The sequence below is a fragment of the Ischnura elegans genome (assembly GCF_921293095.1).
Source record: "Ischnura elegans chromosome 13 unlocalized genomic scaffold, ioIscEleg1.1 SUPER_13_unloc_2, whole genome shotgun sequence".
Taxonomy (NCBI): domain Eukaryota; kingdom Metazoa; phylum Arthropoda; class Insecta; order Odonata; family Coenagrionidae; genus Ischnura; species Ischnura elegans.
Window position 1 is genome coordinate 1,136,084 of NW_025791658.1, and position 15,939 is coordinate 1,152,022.

The 15,939-nt window shown below is 38.9% G+C and overlaps 1 protein-coding gene across 1 annotated transcript in view; it reads right to left on the reverse strand.

Annotated features, from left to right (window-relative positions):
* Window positions 1–6,841: 6,841 nt before the first annotated feature.
* Window positions 6,842–15,939, reverse strand: part of LOC124172748 — a 43,650-nt gene continuing 34,552 nt past the window's right edge. Inside the window, exons 2-3 of the mRNA XM_046552234.1 lie at window positions 8,434–8,645; window positions 6,842–7,131 (exon numbers count right to left, since the gene is read on the reverse strand). Coding sequence (XP_046408190.1) covers window positions 6,963–7,131; window positions 8,434–8,645 — 381 coding nt within the window. The 3' untranslated portion in view covers window positions 6,842–6,962. The remainder of the gene's footprint in view (window positions 7,132–8,433; window positions 8,646–15,939) is intronic.

The following is a 15,939-nucleotide window of genomic DNA, read 5'->3' on the forward strand; positions in this document are numbered from 1 at the left end:
GGTTCCAGGAGGTGATCGCGGGTTTTCTGGTATTTTTTCCCGTATGGTTTACCGTGGCCCGCCTTAACCAACCATTCTGGATCTAAAGGCCTGTTTACACGGTACATTAACACGCACGGGTTAATGTCTAAATGTATGAATGCTAGAGTGAACGCCAAAATGTACCGCGTAACCACCCAACTTGTGCGAATGCATGAACGTAAAATATAACCTGTTCTAATTTGGTTCATGCATTCGTACATGTTCCGTTCCGGTCCACCAAAATCATTCACGCAAACGTAAATTAACTTGTACGTGTTAATGTACCGTGTAACCAGGCTTTAAAGCTCAGAGGGGACGGGTAGTGCGGCGTAATGTTTGCGAGAAGTTCCCAACTAGGAGACTCAATGGCACATTTTACATTTGGGGGGATTTCAGGGGATACCGGGGGTTTAAATGTGTGTACTCCTGGCGGTCGCCATCCGTTCACATAAATTCCGAAGGGATGAGTCGTTGGGGTAAGAACCAGCGGTGGAATAGTCACGAAAAGTACCCAAAAAGTAGACTTATATGCAAAATTTTATTTTTTGGGAGGTGTACGTGGGTTCACCGGGGGTTCATAGGTTTGTACCGCCAGGGGTCATCAATCGTCCCCATCAATTCCATAGCGGTGAGTGGTAAGGCTTGGAAATGCGGCGGAATTGTGACGAAAAGTACCCGAAAAGGCAACTTATATGCAAATTTTAATTTTTTAGGGGGCTTCAGGGGGTTTAGGGATGACGATGTTATATGGTCACATCCATTTACTATCATATTTAAGAGAAGTTGCCCCTATGACATCCGTATTTCGAGAGTAATACAATAAAATGTAAATCTCTCCCCGGAAAAAATTAGTAGTGCCCGCCATTTTTATTTTTTCGCGGTAATATCGATAAAATCGTTTATTAAATATTTATTTTTTCTGAAAGATAATGCATAGCTGTACGTAACTACGAGGTTTGGGAGAAATCGGTGAGGTTAAAATTGACAAATTCCTGTGTTAATCTTTTGGAAGTCGCAATTTTCGGTGATTTTCGGAATATTTAAATATATTTTTCAGAGTAACTAAGGAAGACGAAAGATAATTGTTGCCTACATTTCGTAGAAAATGTAATGAGCATATATAATAATCATTTTCGATGTCCAACTCACAAATTTAGGCCGACGGCAGTGGAAAGTATGAAATATTTACCGAGAAATTAATTTTTGGACGCCATTTTGAAAGCGTTGAACTTAGAAACTAACTTAAAAACTTACATAAATAGGTAGCGACATTTATTGGCTTTCATAATATACAACAACGGTCCGAGTGATGGAAATGAATTGCCTGTATAACGACAAATAGAAAACGGACTCCCGGGAAAAAATGGGAAATGTCCGCCATTTTTAATGTTTTGCTGGTTTATCGATGGCAATATCGTAAAACTGTTAAATTTTCTAAAACAAAATGCATAGCTTCATGTATATACTAAGTCTAAACGAAATCACTCGTGTAAAACTATGCGAAATCTTGTGTTGATCTTTTGGAAATTGTACTTTTTGGTGATTTTTGGCATATTTTAATTTTTTTCTCGCTAACCAATGGTGACAAAATAAATTGTTGCTAAAGTTAAATGGAGAATAATGTAAGCATATATAATAATCATTTTCGTTGTGCAAAAGCTAAAATTAGGTCGATGGCAGTGGAAAGTATGAAACATTTTCCGAGAAATCAATTTTTGGACGCCATTTTGAAAGCGTTTTACGTAGAAATAAACTTCAAAAATTACATAAGGAAGTGGCGACATTTACTGGCTTTGTATATGTACAACAATGACCCGTGTAGCATGCACGGTTTGCGCGCAGTAAAATAAAAACCGCAAGACGGTCCCCGGAAAAACGGCGATTTCGGCCATTTTGTCGTCCTAGCGACGACACGTGGCGGTCAAAACTTGAACTGTTTTCCATTAAAACAACACCAAAACCAGCCTTGCACCTTGTTAATAAAAATTTATATAAATTTTCAAATTGGTGATGGTTTTCCGGGTTTACACCGCGTTGATACATGTTTTTTGCGGACGACAGTTTCGGGCGCGTTCCAGCTCCCGTCTTCGGGTCCAAATGATTTGCAGATCGGTGATCCTTATTTATTTACAGCTAGTCAGGCGGATGTTGATTTTTAATTCCATTGTTGGAAAAGCCGTTTGAAAGATGAGGATAAAGGATAGCCGTCTTCCCTATTGAAGTTGTTTGGGTGACTCGCTATTTCAATCGCCTCCCTTATCAGCCTAGGGAAATATTTATTTTCCCTGGCGATGATTTTCGATTCCTTGAAAAGTATGACGTGCCCAGGTTCCGACCATGCATGCTCTGCAACCGCAGGAAGACGAAAATTTTTCTTTTCGGTTGCCTTGAGATGTTCTTTAATTCTGCATTTAAATGATCTAGATGTTTGCCCGATGTATGATAAACCGCAGGAACACGTTACTTCATACACTCCTTCATAGATATCTGATGGATGACGATCTTTTTCACTCCGGAGGAGGTCAGAGGTCTTCTTCAAACTTATAAATCGCGTCAGAACGTCATATTTGGCGAGAACTCGAGCAATTCTTTCCGACGTTCCAGCCACGTATGGCAAGAGAGCATGTGCCTTTGCCTTTTGCTGGTCTTCCTTTGCAATGTCCAAGGCCACATCTCTTTTCTCTTCTTCCCCACGCGCGATTTTTTGAATCAGTACCCGATCGTAGCGATTTTCTTGGAGCGTGGTAAGGAGGTGTTGTTTCTCTCTAGCGAGCGAATCTGTATCCAATATGGAATATGCCCTATGATATAGAGTTTTAATAACTGATGCTTTTTGCCTGGGATGATGGTGTGACTTGGCATTCAAATAGCGATCAGTATGCGTTTCCTTACGATAGACTGAATGTCCCAATGTGCCATCTGATTTCTTGATTGATTGACGAGAACGTCCAAAAAGGGAAGTTGGTTATTTTCTTCCATTTCCATAGTGAACTGGATGGAATTATTTTGGCTATTAAGATGTTCAAGGAATCTTTTAAGTTTATCTGTTCCATGAGGCCATATGACGAAGGTGTCGTCATCATATCTCACGAAGAGTTTCGGCTTCATAGGGAAAGAATCCAGGGCTTTTCGTTCAAATTCTTCCATATAAAGATCTGCGACGACAGGTGATAAAGGAGAGCCCATGGATGCCCCTTTCGTTTGTTCATATAATTTCCCTCCCCAAGAGAAATAGCAATTACAAAGGCAAAACTACACCATTTTCGGAATGTCTTTCGGAAGGCCTTTTTCTGTCAGAGTCTTAATGACTTCGATGGCATCTTCAATAGGTATTTTGGTGAACAAAGACACCACGTCAAAACTAACAAGGAGATCCTCTTCCGTAATCTTATATTTCTTTATAATATTGATGAAATGGAAGGAGTTCTTCACATAGGTTGCAGTTAGGCCCGAGAATGGCCGAAGGCTATGGGCAAGATACTTTGCAAGCTAATGCGTCGGTGAATCAATAGCACTTACGATAGGCCGGAGTGGTATCCCATCCTTGTGAATCTTAGGCACGCCATAAAGTCGTGGAGGTTTAGGAGCCGACTGGATCAGTGATCGTCTCTCCTCTTGGGGTATTGACGAATGCTTCATGAGGTCCTTGATGTTCCTCTGGATTTTTGCCGTAGGATCAGAGTTAAGTTCTTTGTAGGTGGGGTCGTCTAGCAAACCGCAAACCTTCTTTCGGTAGTCCTCCTTAGAGATGATCTCAGTTGCGTTCCCTTTGTCAGCTGGCAATATCAGTGAATCATCAATTTTCCCGAGTTCACAGACGGCCTCTCTCTCTGCCCTGGTCAAATTGGGTTTTGGAGGCCTCGCTTTCCTGATGATATGGCTGACTTCTTCCCTGATTTCATCGGCCTCTGATTTCCTTAGCTTGCGTAAAGCATTTTCTACCCCAGTGATTATTTCCTCCTTCGGTATACTTCTGGGTGCTATGGCAAAGTTAAGTCCGTTGGATAGTATGGAGGTTGCAGAATCACTAAGATAGATTTATAACCACACGATCTGTTTTATTGAAGGTGGATTCGGGTGAAGGACGTTGTTTTTCCACCAAATTTTCGAACTTCTTTAATTGCTTCTCTCTCATAGCTGTAAAGGTGGTGGAGGACGATTGGAAGGTAATTCTCTCCAATGTCTCCCAATCCTCTGGTATCAATTTGCTGCTAAGCTCTAGGTGTAGGTGGTAGAGTTCCGTTGAACAAAAATGAAGAGCTTTGCGTGTGTACTGCACTCGTTCTCTCAGTAGAGCAAAGTTCGCACGGCGGAGAATTCTCTTCGCCTTCTTAGACTGGATAGGATGCTTGATGTTGAGAAAAGATGGTAGCGCATCCGAGTCTCTGCATCTCTCGAGGAAAGCCAAAGAAGTTGTGGCAAAAGTCGACAGTGCTGTACGCAAAGATCGCCGTTCCACTGTGGACGAACTCCATGAGTGTTTCCCTGAGATCTCACGATCCATCGTTCATGAGATTGTCTCGGAAAAACTCGATTTTTGAAAAGTTTGCGCCCGACGGGTTCCGAGAGAGCTGACGCCCGAACACAAGTCACAACGAGTGGCTGCAGCTCGTGAATTTTTGGGCCGCTACAGAATGGAAGGGGATCCTTTTCTCAAGTCCATAGACACTGGAGATGAAACCTGGGTGTCACACTATACCCTGGAGAACAAAAGACAATCCATGCAGTGGAAACACACCACCTCCCCAAGTGCGAAAAAATTCAAAGTTGTCAAGTCCACCAGGAAGATCATGACCTCTGTTTTCTGGGACCAAAAATGGATCCCCCTGATTGATTTCTTGCCTCAAGGAGAAACAATTAACGCCTCCCGGTATTGTGAGACTCTGAAGAAGCTTCGTCGGGCAATCCAAAACAAGAGAAGAGGAATGCTGACCTCTGGTGTGTGCCTTCTCCACGACAACGCAAGGCCTCACGTCGCTCGATCCACTACGGAACTTTTGGATCAGTTCGGTTGGGATGCTCTGACCCATCCACCTTACAGTCCCGACTTGGCCCCTTCAGACTTTCATCTGTTCACCAAAATGAAAGAGGGATTAACGTTTCACAATTGACGAGGAAGTGAAAGAAGCAATCACCAACTGGACCAAGGTGGTGGCGGGAAGCTTCTATGAGGAGGGGATTTCAAAGCTGATTTCTCGGTATACGAAGTGTATTGAGGTCTCTGAAGATTATGTGGAAAAATAATACATATTGTCAAAAACATTTCCTGCAAGTTTGAATTTTTTTCAATAAAAACTCGATTTAAAAAAGAAAAACGTAACTTACTTTCTGGATGGCCCTCGTAGATACGATAAAATTCCTCTTATCACTTTTAAGGCACGCATTAAAAATTGTTTGGCCAGAGAAACTGCTAAACTAATTTATATGGCATTTACTTTTGGTATTACCAAGGGAAATTAACTTTGCCAGCTCATAAAATGCACAGAATAAGAGACCGGACCGTATAAAGTATTAATAGAGAAAGCTACGGGTAGGACTTACCTTCATAATTGCAAATTTGGTGTGATAACTCTGACTCCCCAGTGGCTTCTGTCGATGGTTGAACTCTCTCGTCTATGTCCCTTCCCGGAACTACCGTCCTATCTGAAGACAGCTCAGCGCAATCCTCGCGTCCGTGCCAGATGCGAACTTCCTGTCGTCGCGGTTAGGTGCAAACAAAGCTGACTCGTCACGTAACCCCGAGGAGGTTTGCAATATCAAGAGGCACCAATTCAGAGCTTTTAGCGAGATCAGAGCGGCGCCATTATGTGTTGACAACTCTTTTGACTTATTCCTTTGAATGATACATGCAGGTGGCCATTTTTTGATCTGCAACTACGCTAAGTTAAGAGAAAACTATTACCACAACGACTAGCATACATCCGGTGATTATCTTCGGAGTTTACCCATCGTTCGCGAGAATACTATTAATCTACAAACTCTATTTCGTGAAAGTAACCTTGCTCTTGGGGAATCCATGAAAATATACTTTTGTACTTTGTTTTTTTTTAGATTTCCATAGGCTATGATAAATAGCGACATATTCGGTATAACGAAATTATTTTTCATTCCGTATAACGAAAGTTTCTATAAAACGAAAATTCCCGTATAGCGAAATTTTAGTAAAATGATCGTACTTCGGTGGTCCGTGGGATTTCGCTACAAAGACATTTCACTGTAGTCACTTTGCTGATGGGGATATCCATGTTCATTCCCTCATGACGACGCTTAAATAATTTTTAATGATTCATTGTTATAGTCGAGTTAAGAATGTGTGAAACTATACATATATTTTGGCAGAATTTCATACATCTCCTTTAATTTCAGCTTTGTAGCAACATTGCGACTATAGAGTCTAGGTTAAAATAACCATCCTACACATCCGATGATAGAAGAAATATTTCTGAAATTTACGTGGAAATTCTATGGATAAAAAATTGTCAAAATTTTATTAGTGAAAAGTAATAAAGAACTTTCACCACATAACAGCCGAAACTGTTTTACTAATTCAAACTAATCCTCTTACTTAATATAAACCACTAACACGATTATTTCCATATTCGAAGCAGGTATTGTGGTGGGGCGACGTTTAAACAATATGAAATGATTCATTGTTGTAGTCAAATACACAATGAGTATAACTATATTTATTACGCGAACCTATGGAGCTCCGGAAGAGATTCTTACAAGTGTCACCTTAACCTGTTAGACCCTTTGAGGGTTTTTCCATTGTTGCGCCGAATAAACCTAGGTATTAAAAAATTACAAATGTAATTCCCGGTCGAGCAAAGAGTTTGGAAACTTACGAAGAAATTCTCTGCAAAAAAATAGTAAAAAATTTATTAATCGAAAATGTTCAGCAAATTACACAATTTATCGCCGGAAAACCACCGGTGGTTCAACTATGCCGGTGGTTCAACTATTCCTTCTGCTTCAGTGGAGCTTGTTGCCTTGCGTCCGGACGCTGAATTAACTCCAGTATCATTCAAACAAAATCCAATCATGGGCAGCCAATGAAAAGCCCATGACTCCACATCCGCGACCGCTTTCCCCTTGATCGAGTCTGGCTTCCTGTAAACACGAAAACATTCATTAGAAAATCATTCGGAAAATTAAAAAACTCACGAACTCACTTCGCACGAAACTTGATCTTTATGTCAATGTAAAAACACACTGTAAAAACTAAATGGACCAACAGAATATATATTTCCTCTCTCCATCATTAATTAACGAACAATATGGTGTATATTTGAGCTTGTTTTTTGGTATTGGTATATTTTACAGTTCTTAACGTGATTTTAATCATATGTCATATAATAGCTTTTTATATTGATCACATGTTATCTTTCGCTACATTTTACTTTTTTAAGCGTGTTGAATAATGCTTTTAATATTTGTATACTTTATTTTTTATATTATCAAATGTTATCTTTCGCTACGCTGCTTTTTTAACGTACTAGTATAAGTCTTATTTATGTTTGTATGCTTCTTATATGTTTGTTATCAATAACGTTTTATATTAATGACATGATCTTTCACTACCCTTCAGTTTATAAATGTGTTACATTATGCTTTTTAATGTTTGTATACTTTTTATATGTATTTAATTATGTAACGCTATGTCTATATGCTATTTAATGTAACACTTTTTCTGTACATTGGGTTAACACCCGTAAGAATAAACAATAATAATAACTTTTATTATAGTAGAAAGTATCTACGCTTTGCTCTCAGCACCGATGTACAAACTCTTGGTAATCCGGAAATTAATTTATGTTGTTTTTGTGCAATTATTACCAAATATTATCACAAATCATTGGTTTCTCTGGGAATTTATTGATTTTTCTAATTATATTTTTGGCATTAAGCAGTCATAACGTCGTAAATAATATATTTTATGCATTCAATTTCATGTAAAGTGCCTTTTAGTTGCCATTCATTGCTTAAATTCACCATTTACTGGGACGGTGGTTTGTTTGTTAAATGCACTTGGGGTAACCGACGCATTGCACTTTTCTTTTCTAGCCACCTAAGAATAATGTTTTTTAAAATATGAATCACGCATTTATTGTCATTAGGAACCCTTTGATAAATCTCCGTGTTTTAGTAGAGGATATTTCAGCAAAAATTTATGAATTTCTTAATGTTAACCGCTATATGTCGTAGTCCCCAGGAATCGAAATGCCACCTTTAAGGCAATAGAAATCTTCTTTGATATTTTATACATTGATTTTTGCAAATGGCTCAACGAATTATCCTGTTACACCTATGTAGTCATCACAACAATATCCTCGATGCGTCGGCCATGTTGGCAAATTACGTCACTGCCTTCAGCGCCGCAATCGGTGATTTGAGTTTCAAATTGTTGCTTACAAGCAGCGGAGGTCCTGAATGTCGATGACCGCTGGCACTACCAGCTTGTGTCCATTGAGCCTCTCCAACGCAGACGTTGGCCTCATTTCCTTGGAGGCGTACCGCAGGACCTTGAAGACTTCGCAGTCGCACACGAAAGGGTTGTGTCCCAGAAGTAATTTGACACGGGAGAACTTGCTGTCTATGTCGCAGCCAGGGATAACCACTTCAATCTGAGAGGGAGAAAAGAACACAGGTGATAATATATCCTCTTCAGACCTGAAAGATTATTTTCTATATAAAAAAATGAATAAATATCATTTTACTAAGGTTATGGAATTGAAACAAATTAATCTGTTTATAGTATTGTAAAATAGGGAGGCAAAAACTGATAGAAGTGGATGAATTCTGTTATTTGGGAAGCAAGATAACTAGTGACGGGAGAAGCAAGAAAGAAATTATCAGCAGAATAGCCCAGGCGAAGAGAGCATTCCACCAAAAGAGAGACCTGCTTACAGCGGGAAACTTAAATATGGATGTAAAGAAACAATTTATAAGAACCTACATCTGGAGTATGCTCCTATACGGAAGTGAGGCATGGACAATGACCGCAGCGGAGATAGCAAGGATAGAGGCCTTTGAAATGTGGTGCTACAGAAGAATGATGAAAATCAAATGGATCGACCGAGTTAGTAACGAGGAAGTCCTAAGAAGGGTAGGAGAGAAGAGAAGCCTCATGAAAACCTTAATGAGAAGACGGAACAACCTTATAGGCCACATCTTGAGACATGATGGCCTGATGAAGACAATCGTCGAAGGACAGGTGGAAGGCAAGAATGGAAAAGGAAGACCTCGAACAAAATATATGGAACAAGTAAAGAGAGATGTGAAAGAGAAGAAATACGTAGGAGTGAAAAGATTAGCTGATAGGAGAACTGAGTGGAGAGCTGCGTCAAACCAATCCTAGGATTGTTGACCAGTGATGATGATGAATTGTAGTGATGGTAACTCCTTGCATCAACCATGATACGGAAAATAAGGCAGCAATAACTACAGAAAGGTAAGTTTCTATGTATAAAAAAATTGCCGTCCAATCCAATTGGTTGAAAAAGAACCGTTTTAAATCCAGATAGGGCGAGCCAAGGCGAAAATGTTTTCTTCCTTCGGAGTTGGGGACTTTTACCCATCCCTTCACTGAGTGGTAACTCTACAGGCAGAGGCTGAGAGAAATAACGTCTTGTTGCTAAACTTTGCTATTTCCATCAAGAGAATCACCAATTTTAATCATTGAAGAACATAGCTTTTCGAGTTATATTTTTTCCTACTGTTAAAGGTGTTAAAATTTCAACTAGTAACGTAATCCAATTGAAAATCCAGGCATGAATGATAAGAATGAGTAAAAAATACTCTTTGCATTATGAAAGATAGCATAAGTATCTTAAAAATGCGTCCCGTTGCAACTTCAAAATGAAATAATTCAAAGGTAGCCTACGTGTGAAAAAATGGGAGAAAATCAGACGTCGCAAATGTACAAAAACATTTCCCAGCGCAGAATTACAATTTTCAGTTAACACAATGAATATTATTGTGAAAAGCAAGTTTCTGCAAATGAAAAGTATGATGAAAGTCATGAGAAATAAATTTACTGCAGACAAGAATCGAACATGAAACTTCAGAATGGTATTCCAGCAACTTAGCCACTGGAACACGCACATAAACAGCTGAATATCGTTTTGAAGGGAGTTCATTTCACTGGTAAGTGTTGGTACTGTTAATTGCACTGGTAAGGTAACTTCGTTTTTTTAGTATAAGATATGATATAATATTGATAGAACCTGAGTTTGAGCAATAAACGATTATATGTTATAATAATTCCTGGAGTTTAGATTGAACTAAACTCAAAGAAATTTTATAGCATGTATTAAACGAGGTCAAGATAAGTAGAGAAAAAAAACATAAGTAAACGTTTATATTCAACTTGTAGCATACCTCTCTCGGGTTGTTGCGTATTTTGACTTGTATTCTAGCGACTGGAGCGCTGCTATTTATTGCCACCGGCGGTAACCAAAGGAACCATGGGAGTGGGGAATCATGTGCAGATTATTTGTGAATTAGGAGACTAAGGACTATTAGGAGACTTATTAGGACTGAGGTGAGTTTAGTCATTCAATAACTTAAGTTTGAGTAATCAATCTCTATTATTTTGATGCACTCAGACATTGGCGTCGCATTTCATTCATTTATGTATTGTGTAGTTGCAGTTTTCAAAGTCAATGTCCTAGCCTTTGTAGATGTCGTACAATTGCTAACAGCAGATAAAAATAGCTAGGAATGCCTGGCCGTAACTCTAATAGAAGAATCTTCCTAGATATTCCACTATTACACCCCAAAAATCCTTGTGACGCCAACCCACGCTCCTCTTTGTAACTACCTCTGGTTTTTCCCCTATCCCTTCCCACCTTCACCCTTCCCGTCACTTACCTCTCCCCTTCCCCTCCAATCACCCGACCACAGAGTATATATACCGGCAAATTCTTATGTGTATCACTTGTCTTGAAAATGGTACAGTGTAACCGAAACTAGTCGGCAATAAAGTGTGTGTTTTTGTAGAAAAGCAAAGTAATTTCCATTTCGTCGCACAATTGCTAACAGCAGATGAAAATAGCTAGGAATGCCTGGCCATAACTTTTATAAAAGAAGCTAAAAAGATTGGACTGGATATGATGGAACAGAAAACAAAAAATATTCGGAAAGGCCAGCAAAGAGACAGGCTGATCGTTCACGACTACATAATATTCTCGTCTACATGTAGATTTCGAGTAGAATAAATGATTTATTAGTAGTTTGCAGAATGAACGGTTCACGTTCAACGCGTAGCATATCTCTTGGTTGTGTTGAAGTGCTCAAAGGAAGGGGAGGCTCTAAGACTGATTTTAACTACTCCATAGAGACCTACTTTAAATGGCTGAAAACAATTATAATATTAATACAACATGCTACGTTACCTTATCGTCCGGGAGTTGCAGAGAGGAGATGGAGTTGTGTCTGAGGTCGATTGTCAGATTCTTCGAACCTGGAAAATGATTGAAGGCCAAAAGATGATAGTTTTCAATGTATTTTAACAACATGAACGATTCTAGGTCCATGGTGTCCCGTGCCCTGGTGAAAAGGAGGTCTCCGTACCACAGTCGTTTGATTTTGTTGTGGCTTAGGTCGACGTAACGCAGGTTTGGCAGATAGTGCTGGAATTCCATGGGTACGTAGGCAATTTGATTGTGGGATAGTATGATGACCTGCAATTACATATTACAGATATTATCATTAATATTACAAATATGGTTGCTAAAGTCGGCCTCTCAAAGTGTTGTCACCCACTGCCTATTTAGACGAGTTTACGAAAGTCGCCACTCGCGTCGCTCACATACTATTTGATATGAGTTTAACGGGGAAATAAGGTATGATTTGGGGAACCAACACTTTATAACCCAATGTTGCTTCCAAGCAACATCAAAAATGTTTAAAATTTCAGCTCTATTTAGGAGATATCTAAACCAAATATTATTTTTAGTGTATAATTTAATGACAAAATATATAGCTGCAAGGTAATTATAATTGTTTGTAAAAATTTCAAGTTTTCCAATTAAAAAGTCTTGAAATTTAGTTTCTCCCAGATACAGCTCTGGTTAAGAATGAGTTAAACGCATTTTATTAACATGACAATGTAATCTATAAATATTATTTAGTTAAACATTAAGTGGATGCAGTAGCAGAGTGGCGGATGAATAGTTAAATTTGGAAGGCAAGATCACCAACGACTTGAAAAGTAAGAAAGAAATTATCAGCAGAAAAGCCAAAGCAAAGATAGCGGGACACCAAAATAGAGACCTTCTAACAACGAGAAACTTAAATGTGAAAGTAAAGAAACAATTTATAAAAACAAATATTTGGATTACGCTATTGTACCAGAGTGATATGTATAGAGAGTGACAGCAGTGAAGAAAGCAAGGATAGAGGTCTTCGAATGCAGCCCTACTGAAGAATGATGAGTCTCAAATGGATCGACCGAGTTGGAGATGTGGATGTCCTAAGAGTAGATGGAGAGAATAGTAGCCTCAGGAGAACCTTCAAAAGAAGACAGAAAAACCTAATTGGCCAAATCTTGAGTTATGATAGTCCGATGAAGACATTTGGAAAAGTGGATGGCAAGAATGGAAAAGGAAGACTTCCAATTAAATATATGGAACAAGTGAAGAAGGATGTGAAAGAGAAAAATTGCGTTGGTATTTTTGCTGATATTAGAATTAAGTGGAGAATTGCGTTGAACCAATCTTGGGATTGTTGAACAGTGATGTTGATGATGACCGGATGGTGATGACGGAAGACATGATAAGTACACGCAACGGCTAAGTATGAACGCTGGGAGAAGCCCGTGTGACGTCTAACAGCTACTGAGTTCGGCCACCTGGGTGCGAGGCTAAGAACGCCGCTACGATGCAGTCAGCTTGCAGCCGTGAATGGCGGTAACGTAGAGTACCCTGCTAGCAGGTAGCGCTTGGCATAAATAAGGGTTATTTATACCCTATCAATTGATGGAAACTTTCCGACTTTAGGCAATAATTAATAGATGGAGGAATAGTAGCCTCAAAAGAACCTCAACAAGAAGAGAGAAAAACCTTTTGGGCCACATCTTGAGATATGAATGAATGAATTTATTACTCCAACTTAAATGTGCACAAAATAACACAAAATAAATAGGAGCTTATGGTAGCGTAAAAAAACCATCGTTGAAGCTACCATCCTTAAAAGAATTAAATTCAAGGCAGGCCAGAAATCAAAAGAAAGTTTTCAAAGCAAGTTCAATTGTTTGCGTATTGTTAGTCTCTTTTCAGGTTAAAAGTTTCATTTTTACGATGGGGAATACTCCGTTAAATTTCTCGAAAAAGAGACCAGTGGCCGCCGAAATCAGCTATATGTGGGATGAAATTGGGCTTTCTCTATGCAGACCACTTGTATATGCTTTTTCCGCTAACCCATCTATCGTTGGCTGCGTTCGTGGAGTTAGAGAAGACGTTTGGCAACGTGGATAGGAAAAAAATCATGGGAATCCTGAAATAAATTGAAAATCTTTACAATGACAGGATAATATTCCAGAGTTTATACGAAAACCGAGCAGCGGTGATAAAACGTAGCTGTGAACAAGGAAGAATCAGGAAAGGGATGAGACAAGGTATTTGCTTCGTCATTAGTAATTTTCATCTTTTACATCAAGAAAGCCATTAATGAACTCATAGAAAAGGCCTCGGGAGTGGACATCCAAGGGGAAAAAATGAACATGCTTAACCCATTTCTTCCCAATTTTGCGTGAACGCAACCCCGTATTTGCTGTTTTGACAGTGACCTTTTAATTTATATGTAAGTCGTTATTATAGGCTATCTTCTAAGTATATATTTCATGTAAAATCTGAGGCATTCTATGATTTTATCTCTCTGAAAATACAATTATGCATTTGTATTCTAGGTCATTGCGACTAAATTGATGAAATTTGAAAAAAAGTTCTTCTCAAATTGTTTGAGAATAATGGAAGCGTAACGTTCACGCAACATTGGGAGGACCCCGGAAATCCATGGAAACTGCGCGTTGATTTAGTCGTCATAGCAGAGACGATGAAGGATTTTAGGAATATTTTGGTTTAGACGTATAGGGTAATGTAAGGAAAGGTAAATGTAATATTAGGTTAATGTAAGGTTAGGGTAATGGGTGAATAACAGCTGAAAATAAGCATGGAGAAAGAATGGGGAGTAATCCAATGTCTCTCACCTCCAATGCTGTCAGATCATGTAGGAACGACAAGCAGCCCCACACAGACCTTTCTTTATGCATATGCGCGATGCATTCCCCCAGGTCAATAAGGTTGTACGAGAGGTCCTCGTACATCATCTTCCCAGAGTCCCAGAGCCAATGATCGAAGAATTCAACCGACTTTAAACGGTTTCGAGACACGTCCAATGTCTCCAATGCGAGATCAGCATAATGCATCCCTCGTATTTCAGGTTCAAAAGCGAAATCCGTGATAAAGTTTCCGATTAAGTTGAGGTGTTTTAAGGTTTTCAGGACGGGCAATAGTCTTGGATAAACCGTTAATCGGTTTGAAGATAGGTCGATAATTGACAAATTGATCAAATACTTGCTAAAGAGAACTTTATATTCGTCAAGCTCCAATGGATTTTCTATGGTACTAATAAGGTTGTGGGACAGATTGACCTCCTGCAGACGTGGCGCTTGCGTAAACATATCCGGTTTAATCAATGTCAGACGATTTTTGGATAGGATTAGGTGTGTCAACCCAGGAATAGACAATTCCGGTACATCCTCCAGATGATTCTCGCTCATATCGAGAACAAACTCGTCACATGACCCGTCCTGTGCTTTGAATGGCTGAAATATCTTGTTTGGCAAATGTCGGAACCTGTAGAGAAATGATAAAATTGTTTATATATATATATATAGAGAGAGTCTCTTCTTGCCTCCCTCCCGACGAAGACCCTAAGAGGTCGAAAATTTGAAAGAAACTAACGTGTGAGTCCTCTTTTATTTGTGTCTGTGTTTTTGTGGCCTATCATGGCATTTATTTATATATATATATATATATATATATATATATGCATATATATATATATATGCATATAAATTCACATCAGGCCGCATTTTTACCCTCTGATTTCTGGCTTTTTCCATCTACCACAGCACCGTTGTCCTTGTCCTTTTTCTATTCCATGTTCCTTTCCCTTTCTTTCCTTACCTGTGAATTTATATGCATATTTGCGCTTAAGGCGTCGTGTGAATGAATGAAGTAGTGTATCGGCCATATTGGCTTATTTCACTTGGGCTCAGCGTGCCCCGAAACGCATGTTCCTGTCTCTTTCCTGCTATCGTGTGAGTGTGTATCTATATATATATATATATATATATATATATGTTTTCACTTAAAGTGAAATGTCTTTGTAACGAAATCCTGCGGATCGCCAAAACTCGTTCGTTAATCTGGAATTCCGTTATAAGGAAAGTTTCGTTATGGAGGACGGAAAATACTTTCGTTATACTGAATATTTTGTTGCACTGACTTTCGTTATAAAGACATTTGACTGTGTTAGCTTATTCTAAAAGTTAGGATTGTGTGAGTAGCTCATTTAAATGTCGAGTCGAGTATCGAGTCGAGTCCATGTCTACTCGCGAGTATCGAGTCGAGCAAGATAATTTCTAAACATGAGAATACTACAATGCATGCTCTTAATTACAGTGAAGCTCCGCTAATCCGAAATCCGGTAATCCGAAAATCCGCTTAATCCAAAATCGAAATCAGGAAAAAACAAAACTTTATAAAATCTATAAAAAAATATGGTTAAATTTATTTTTGAAAATTACGGTATGTTTTTAGGTTGAAAAATGTAATAAACAAAATAAAACAGTGTCACAGAACAAAACTACATTTGTTTAAAAAAGTTCGTAACATTTTTTTCAGAGAGAAG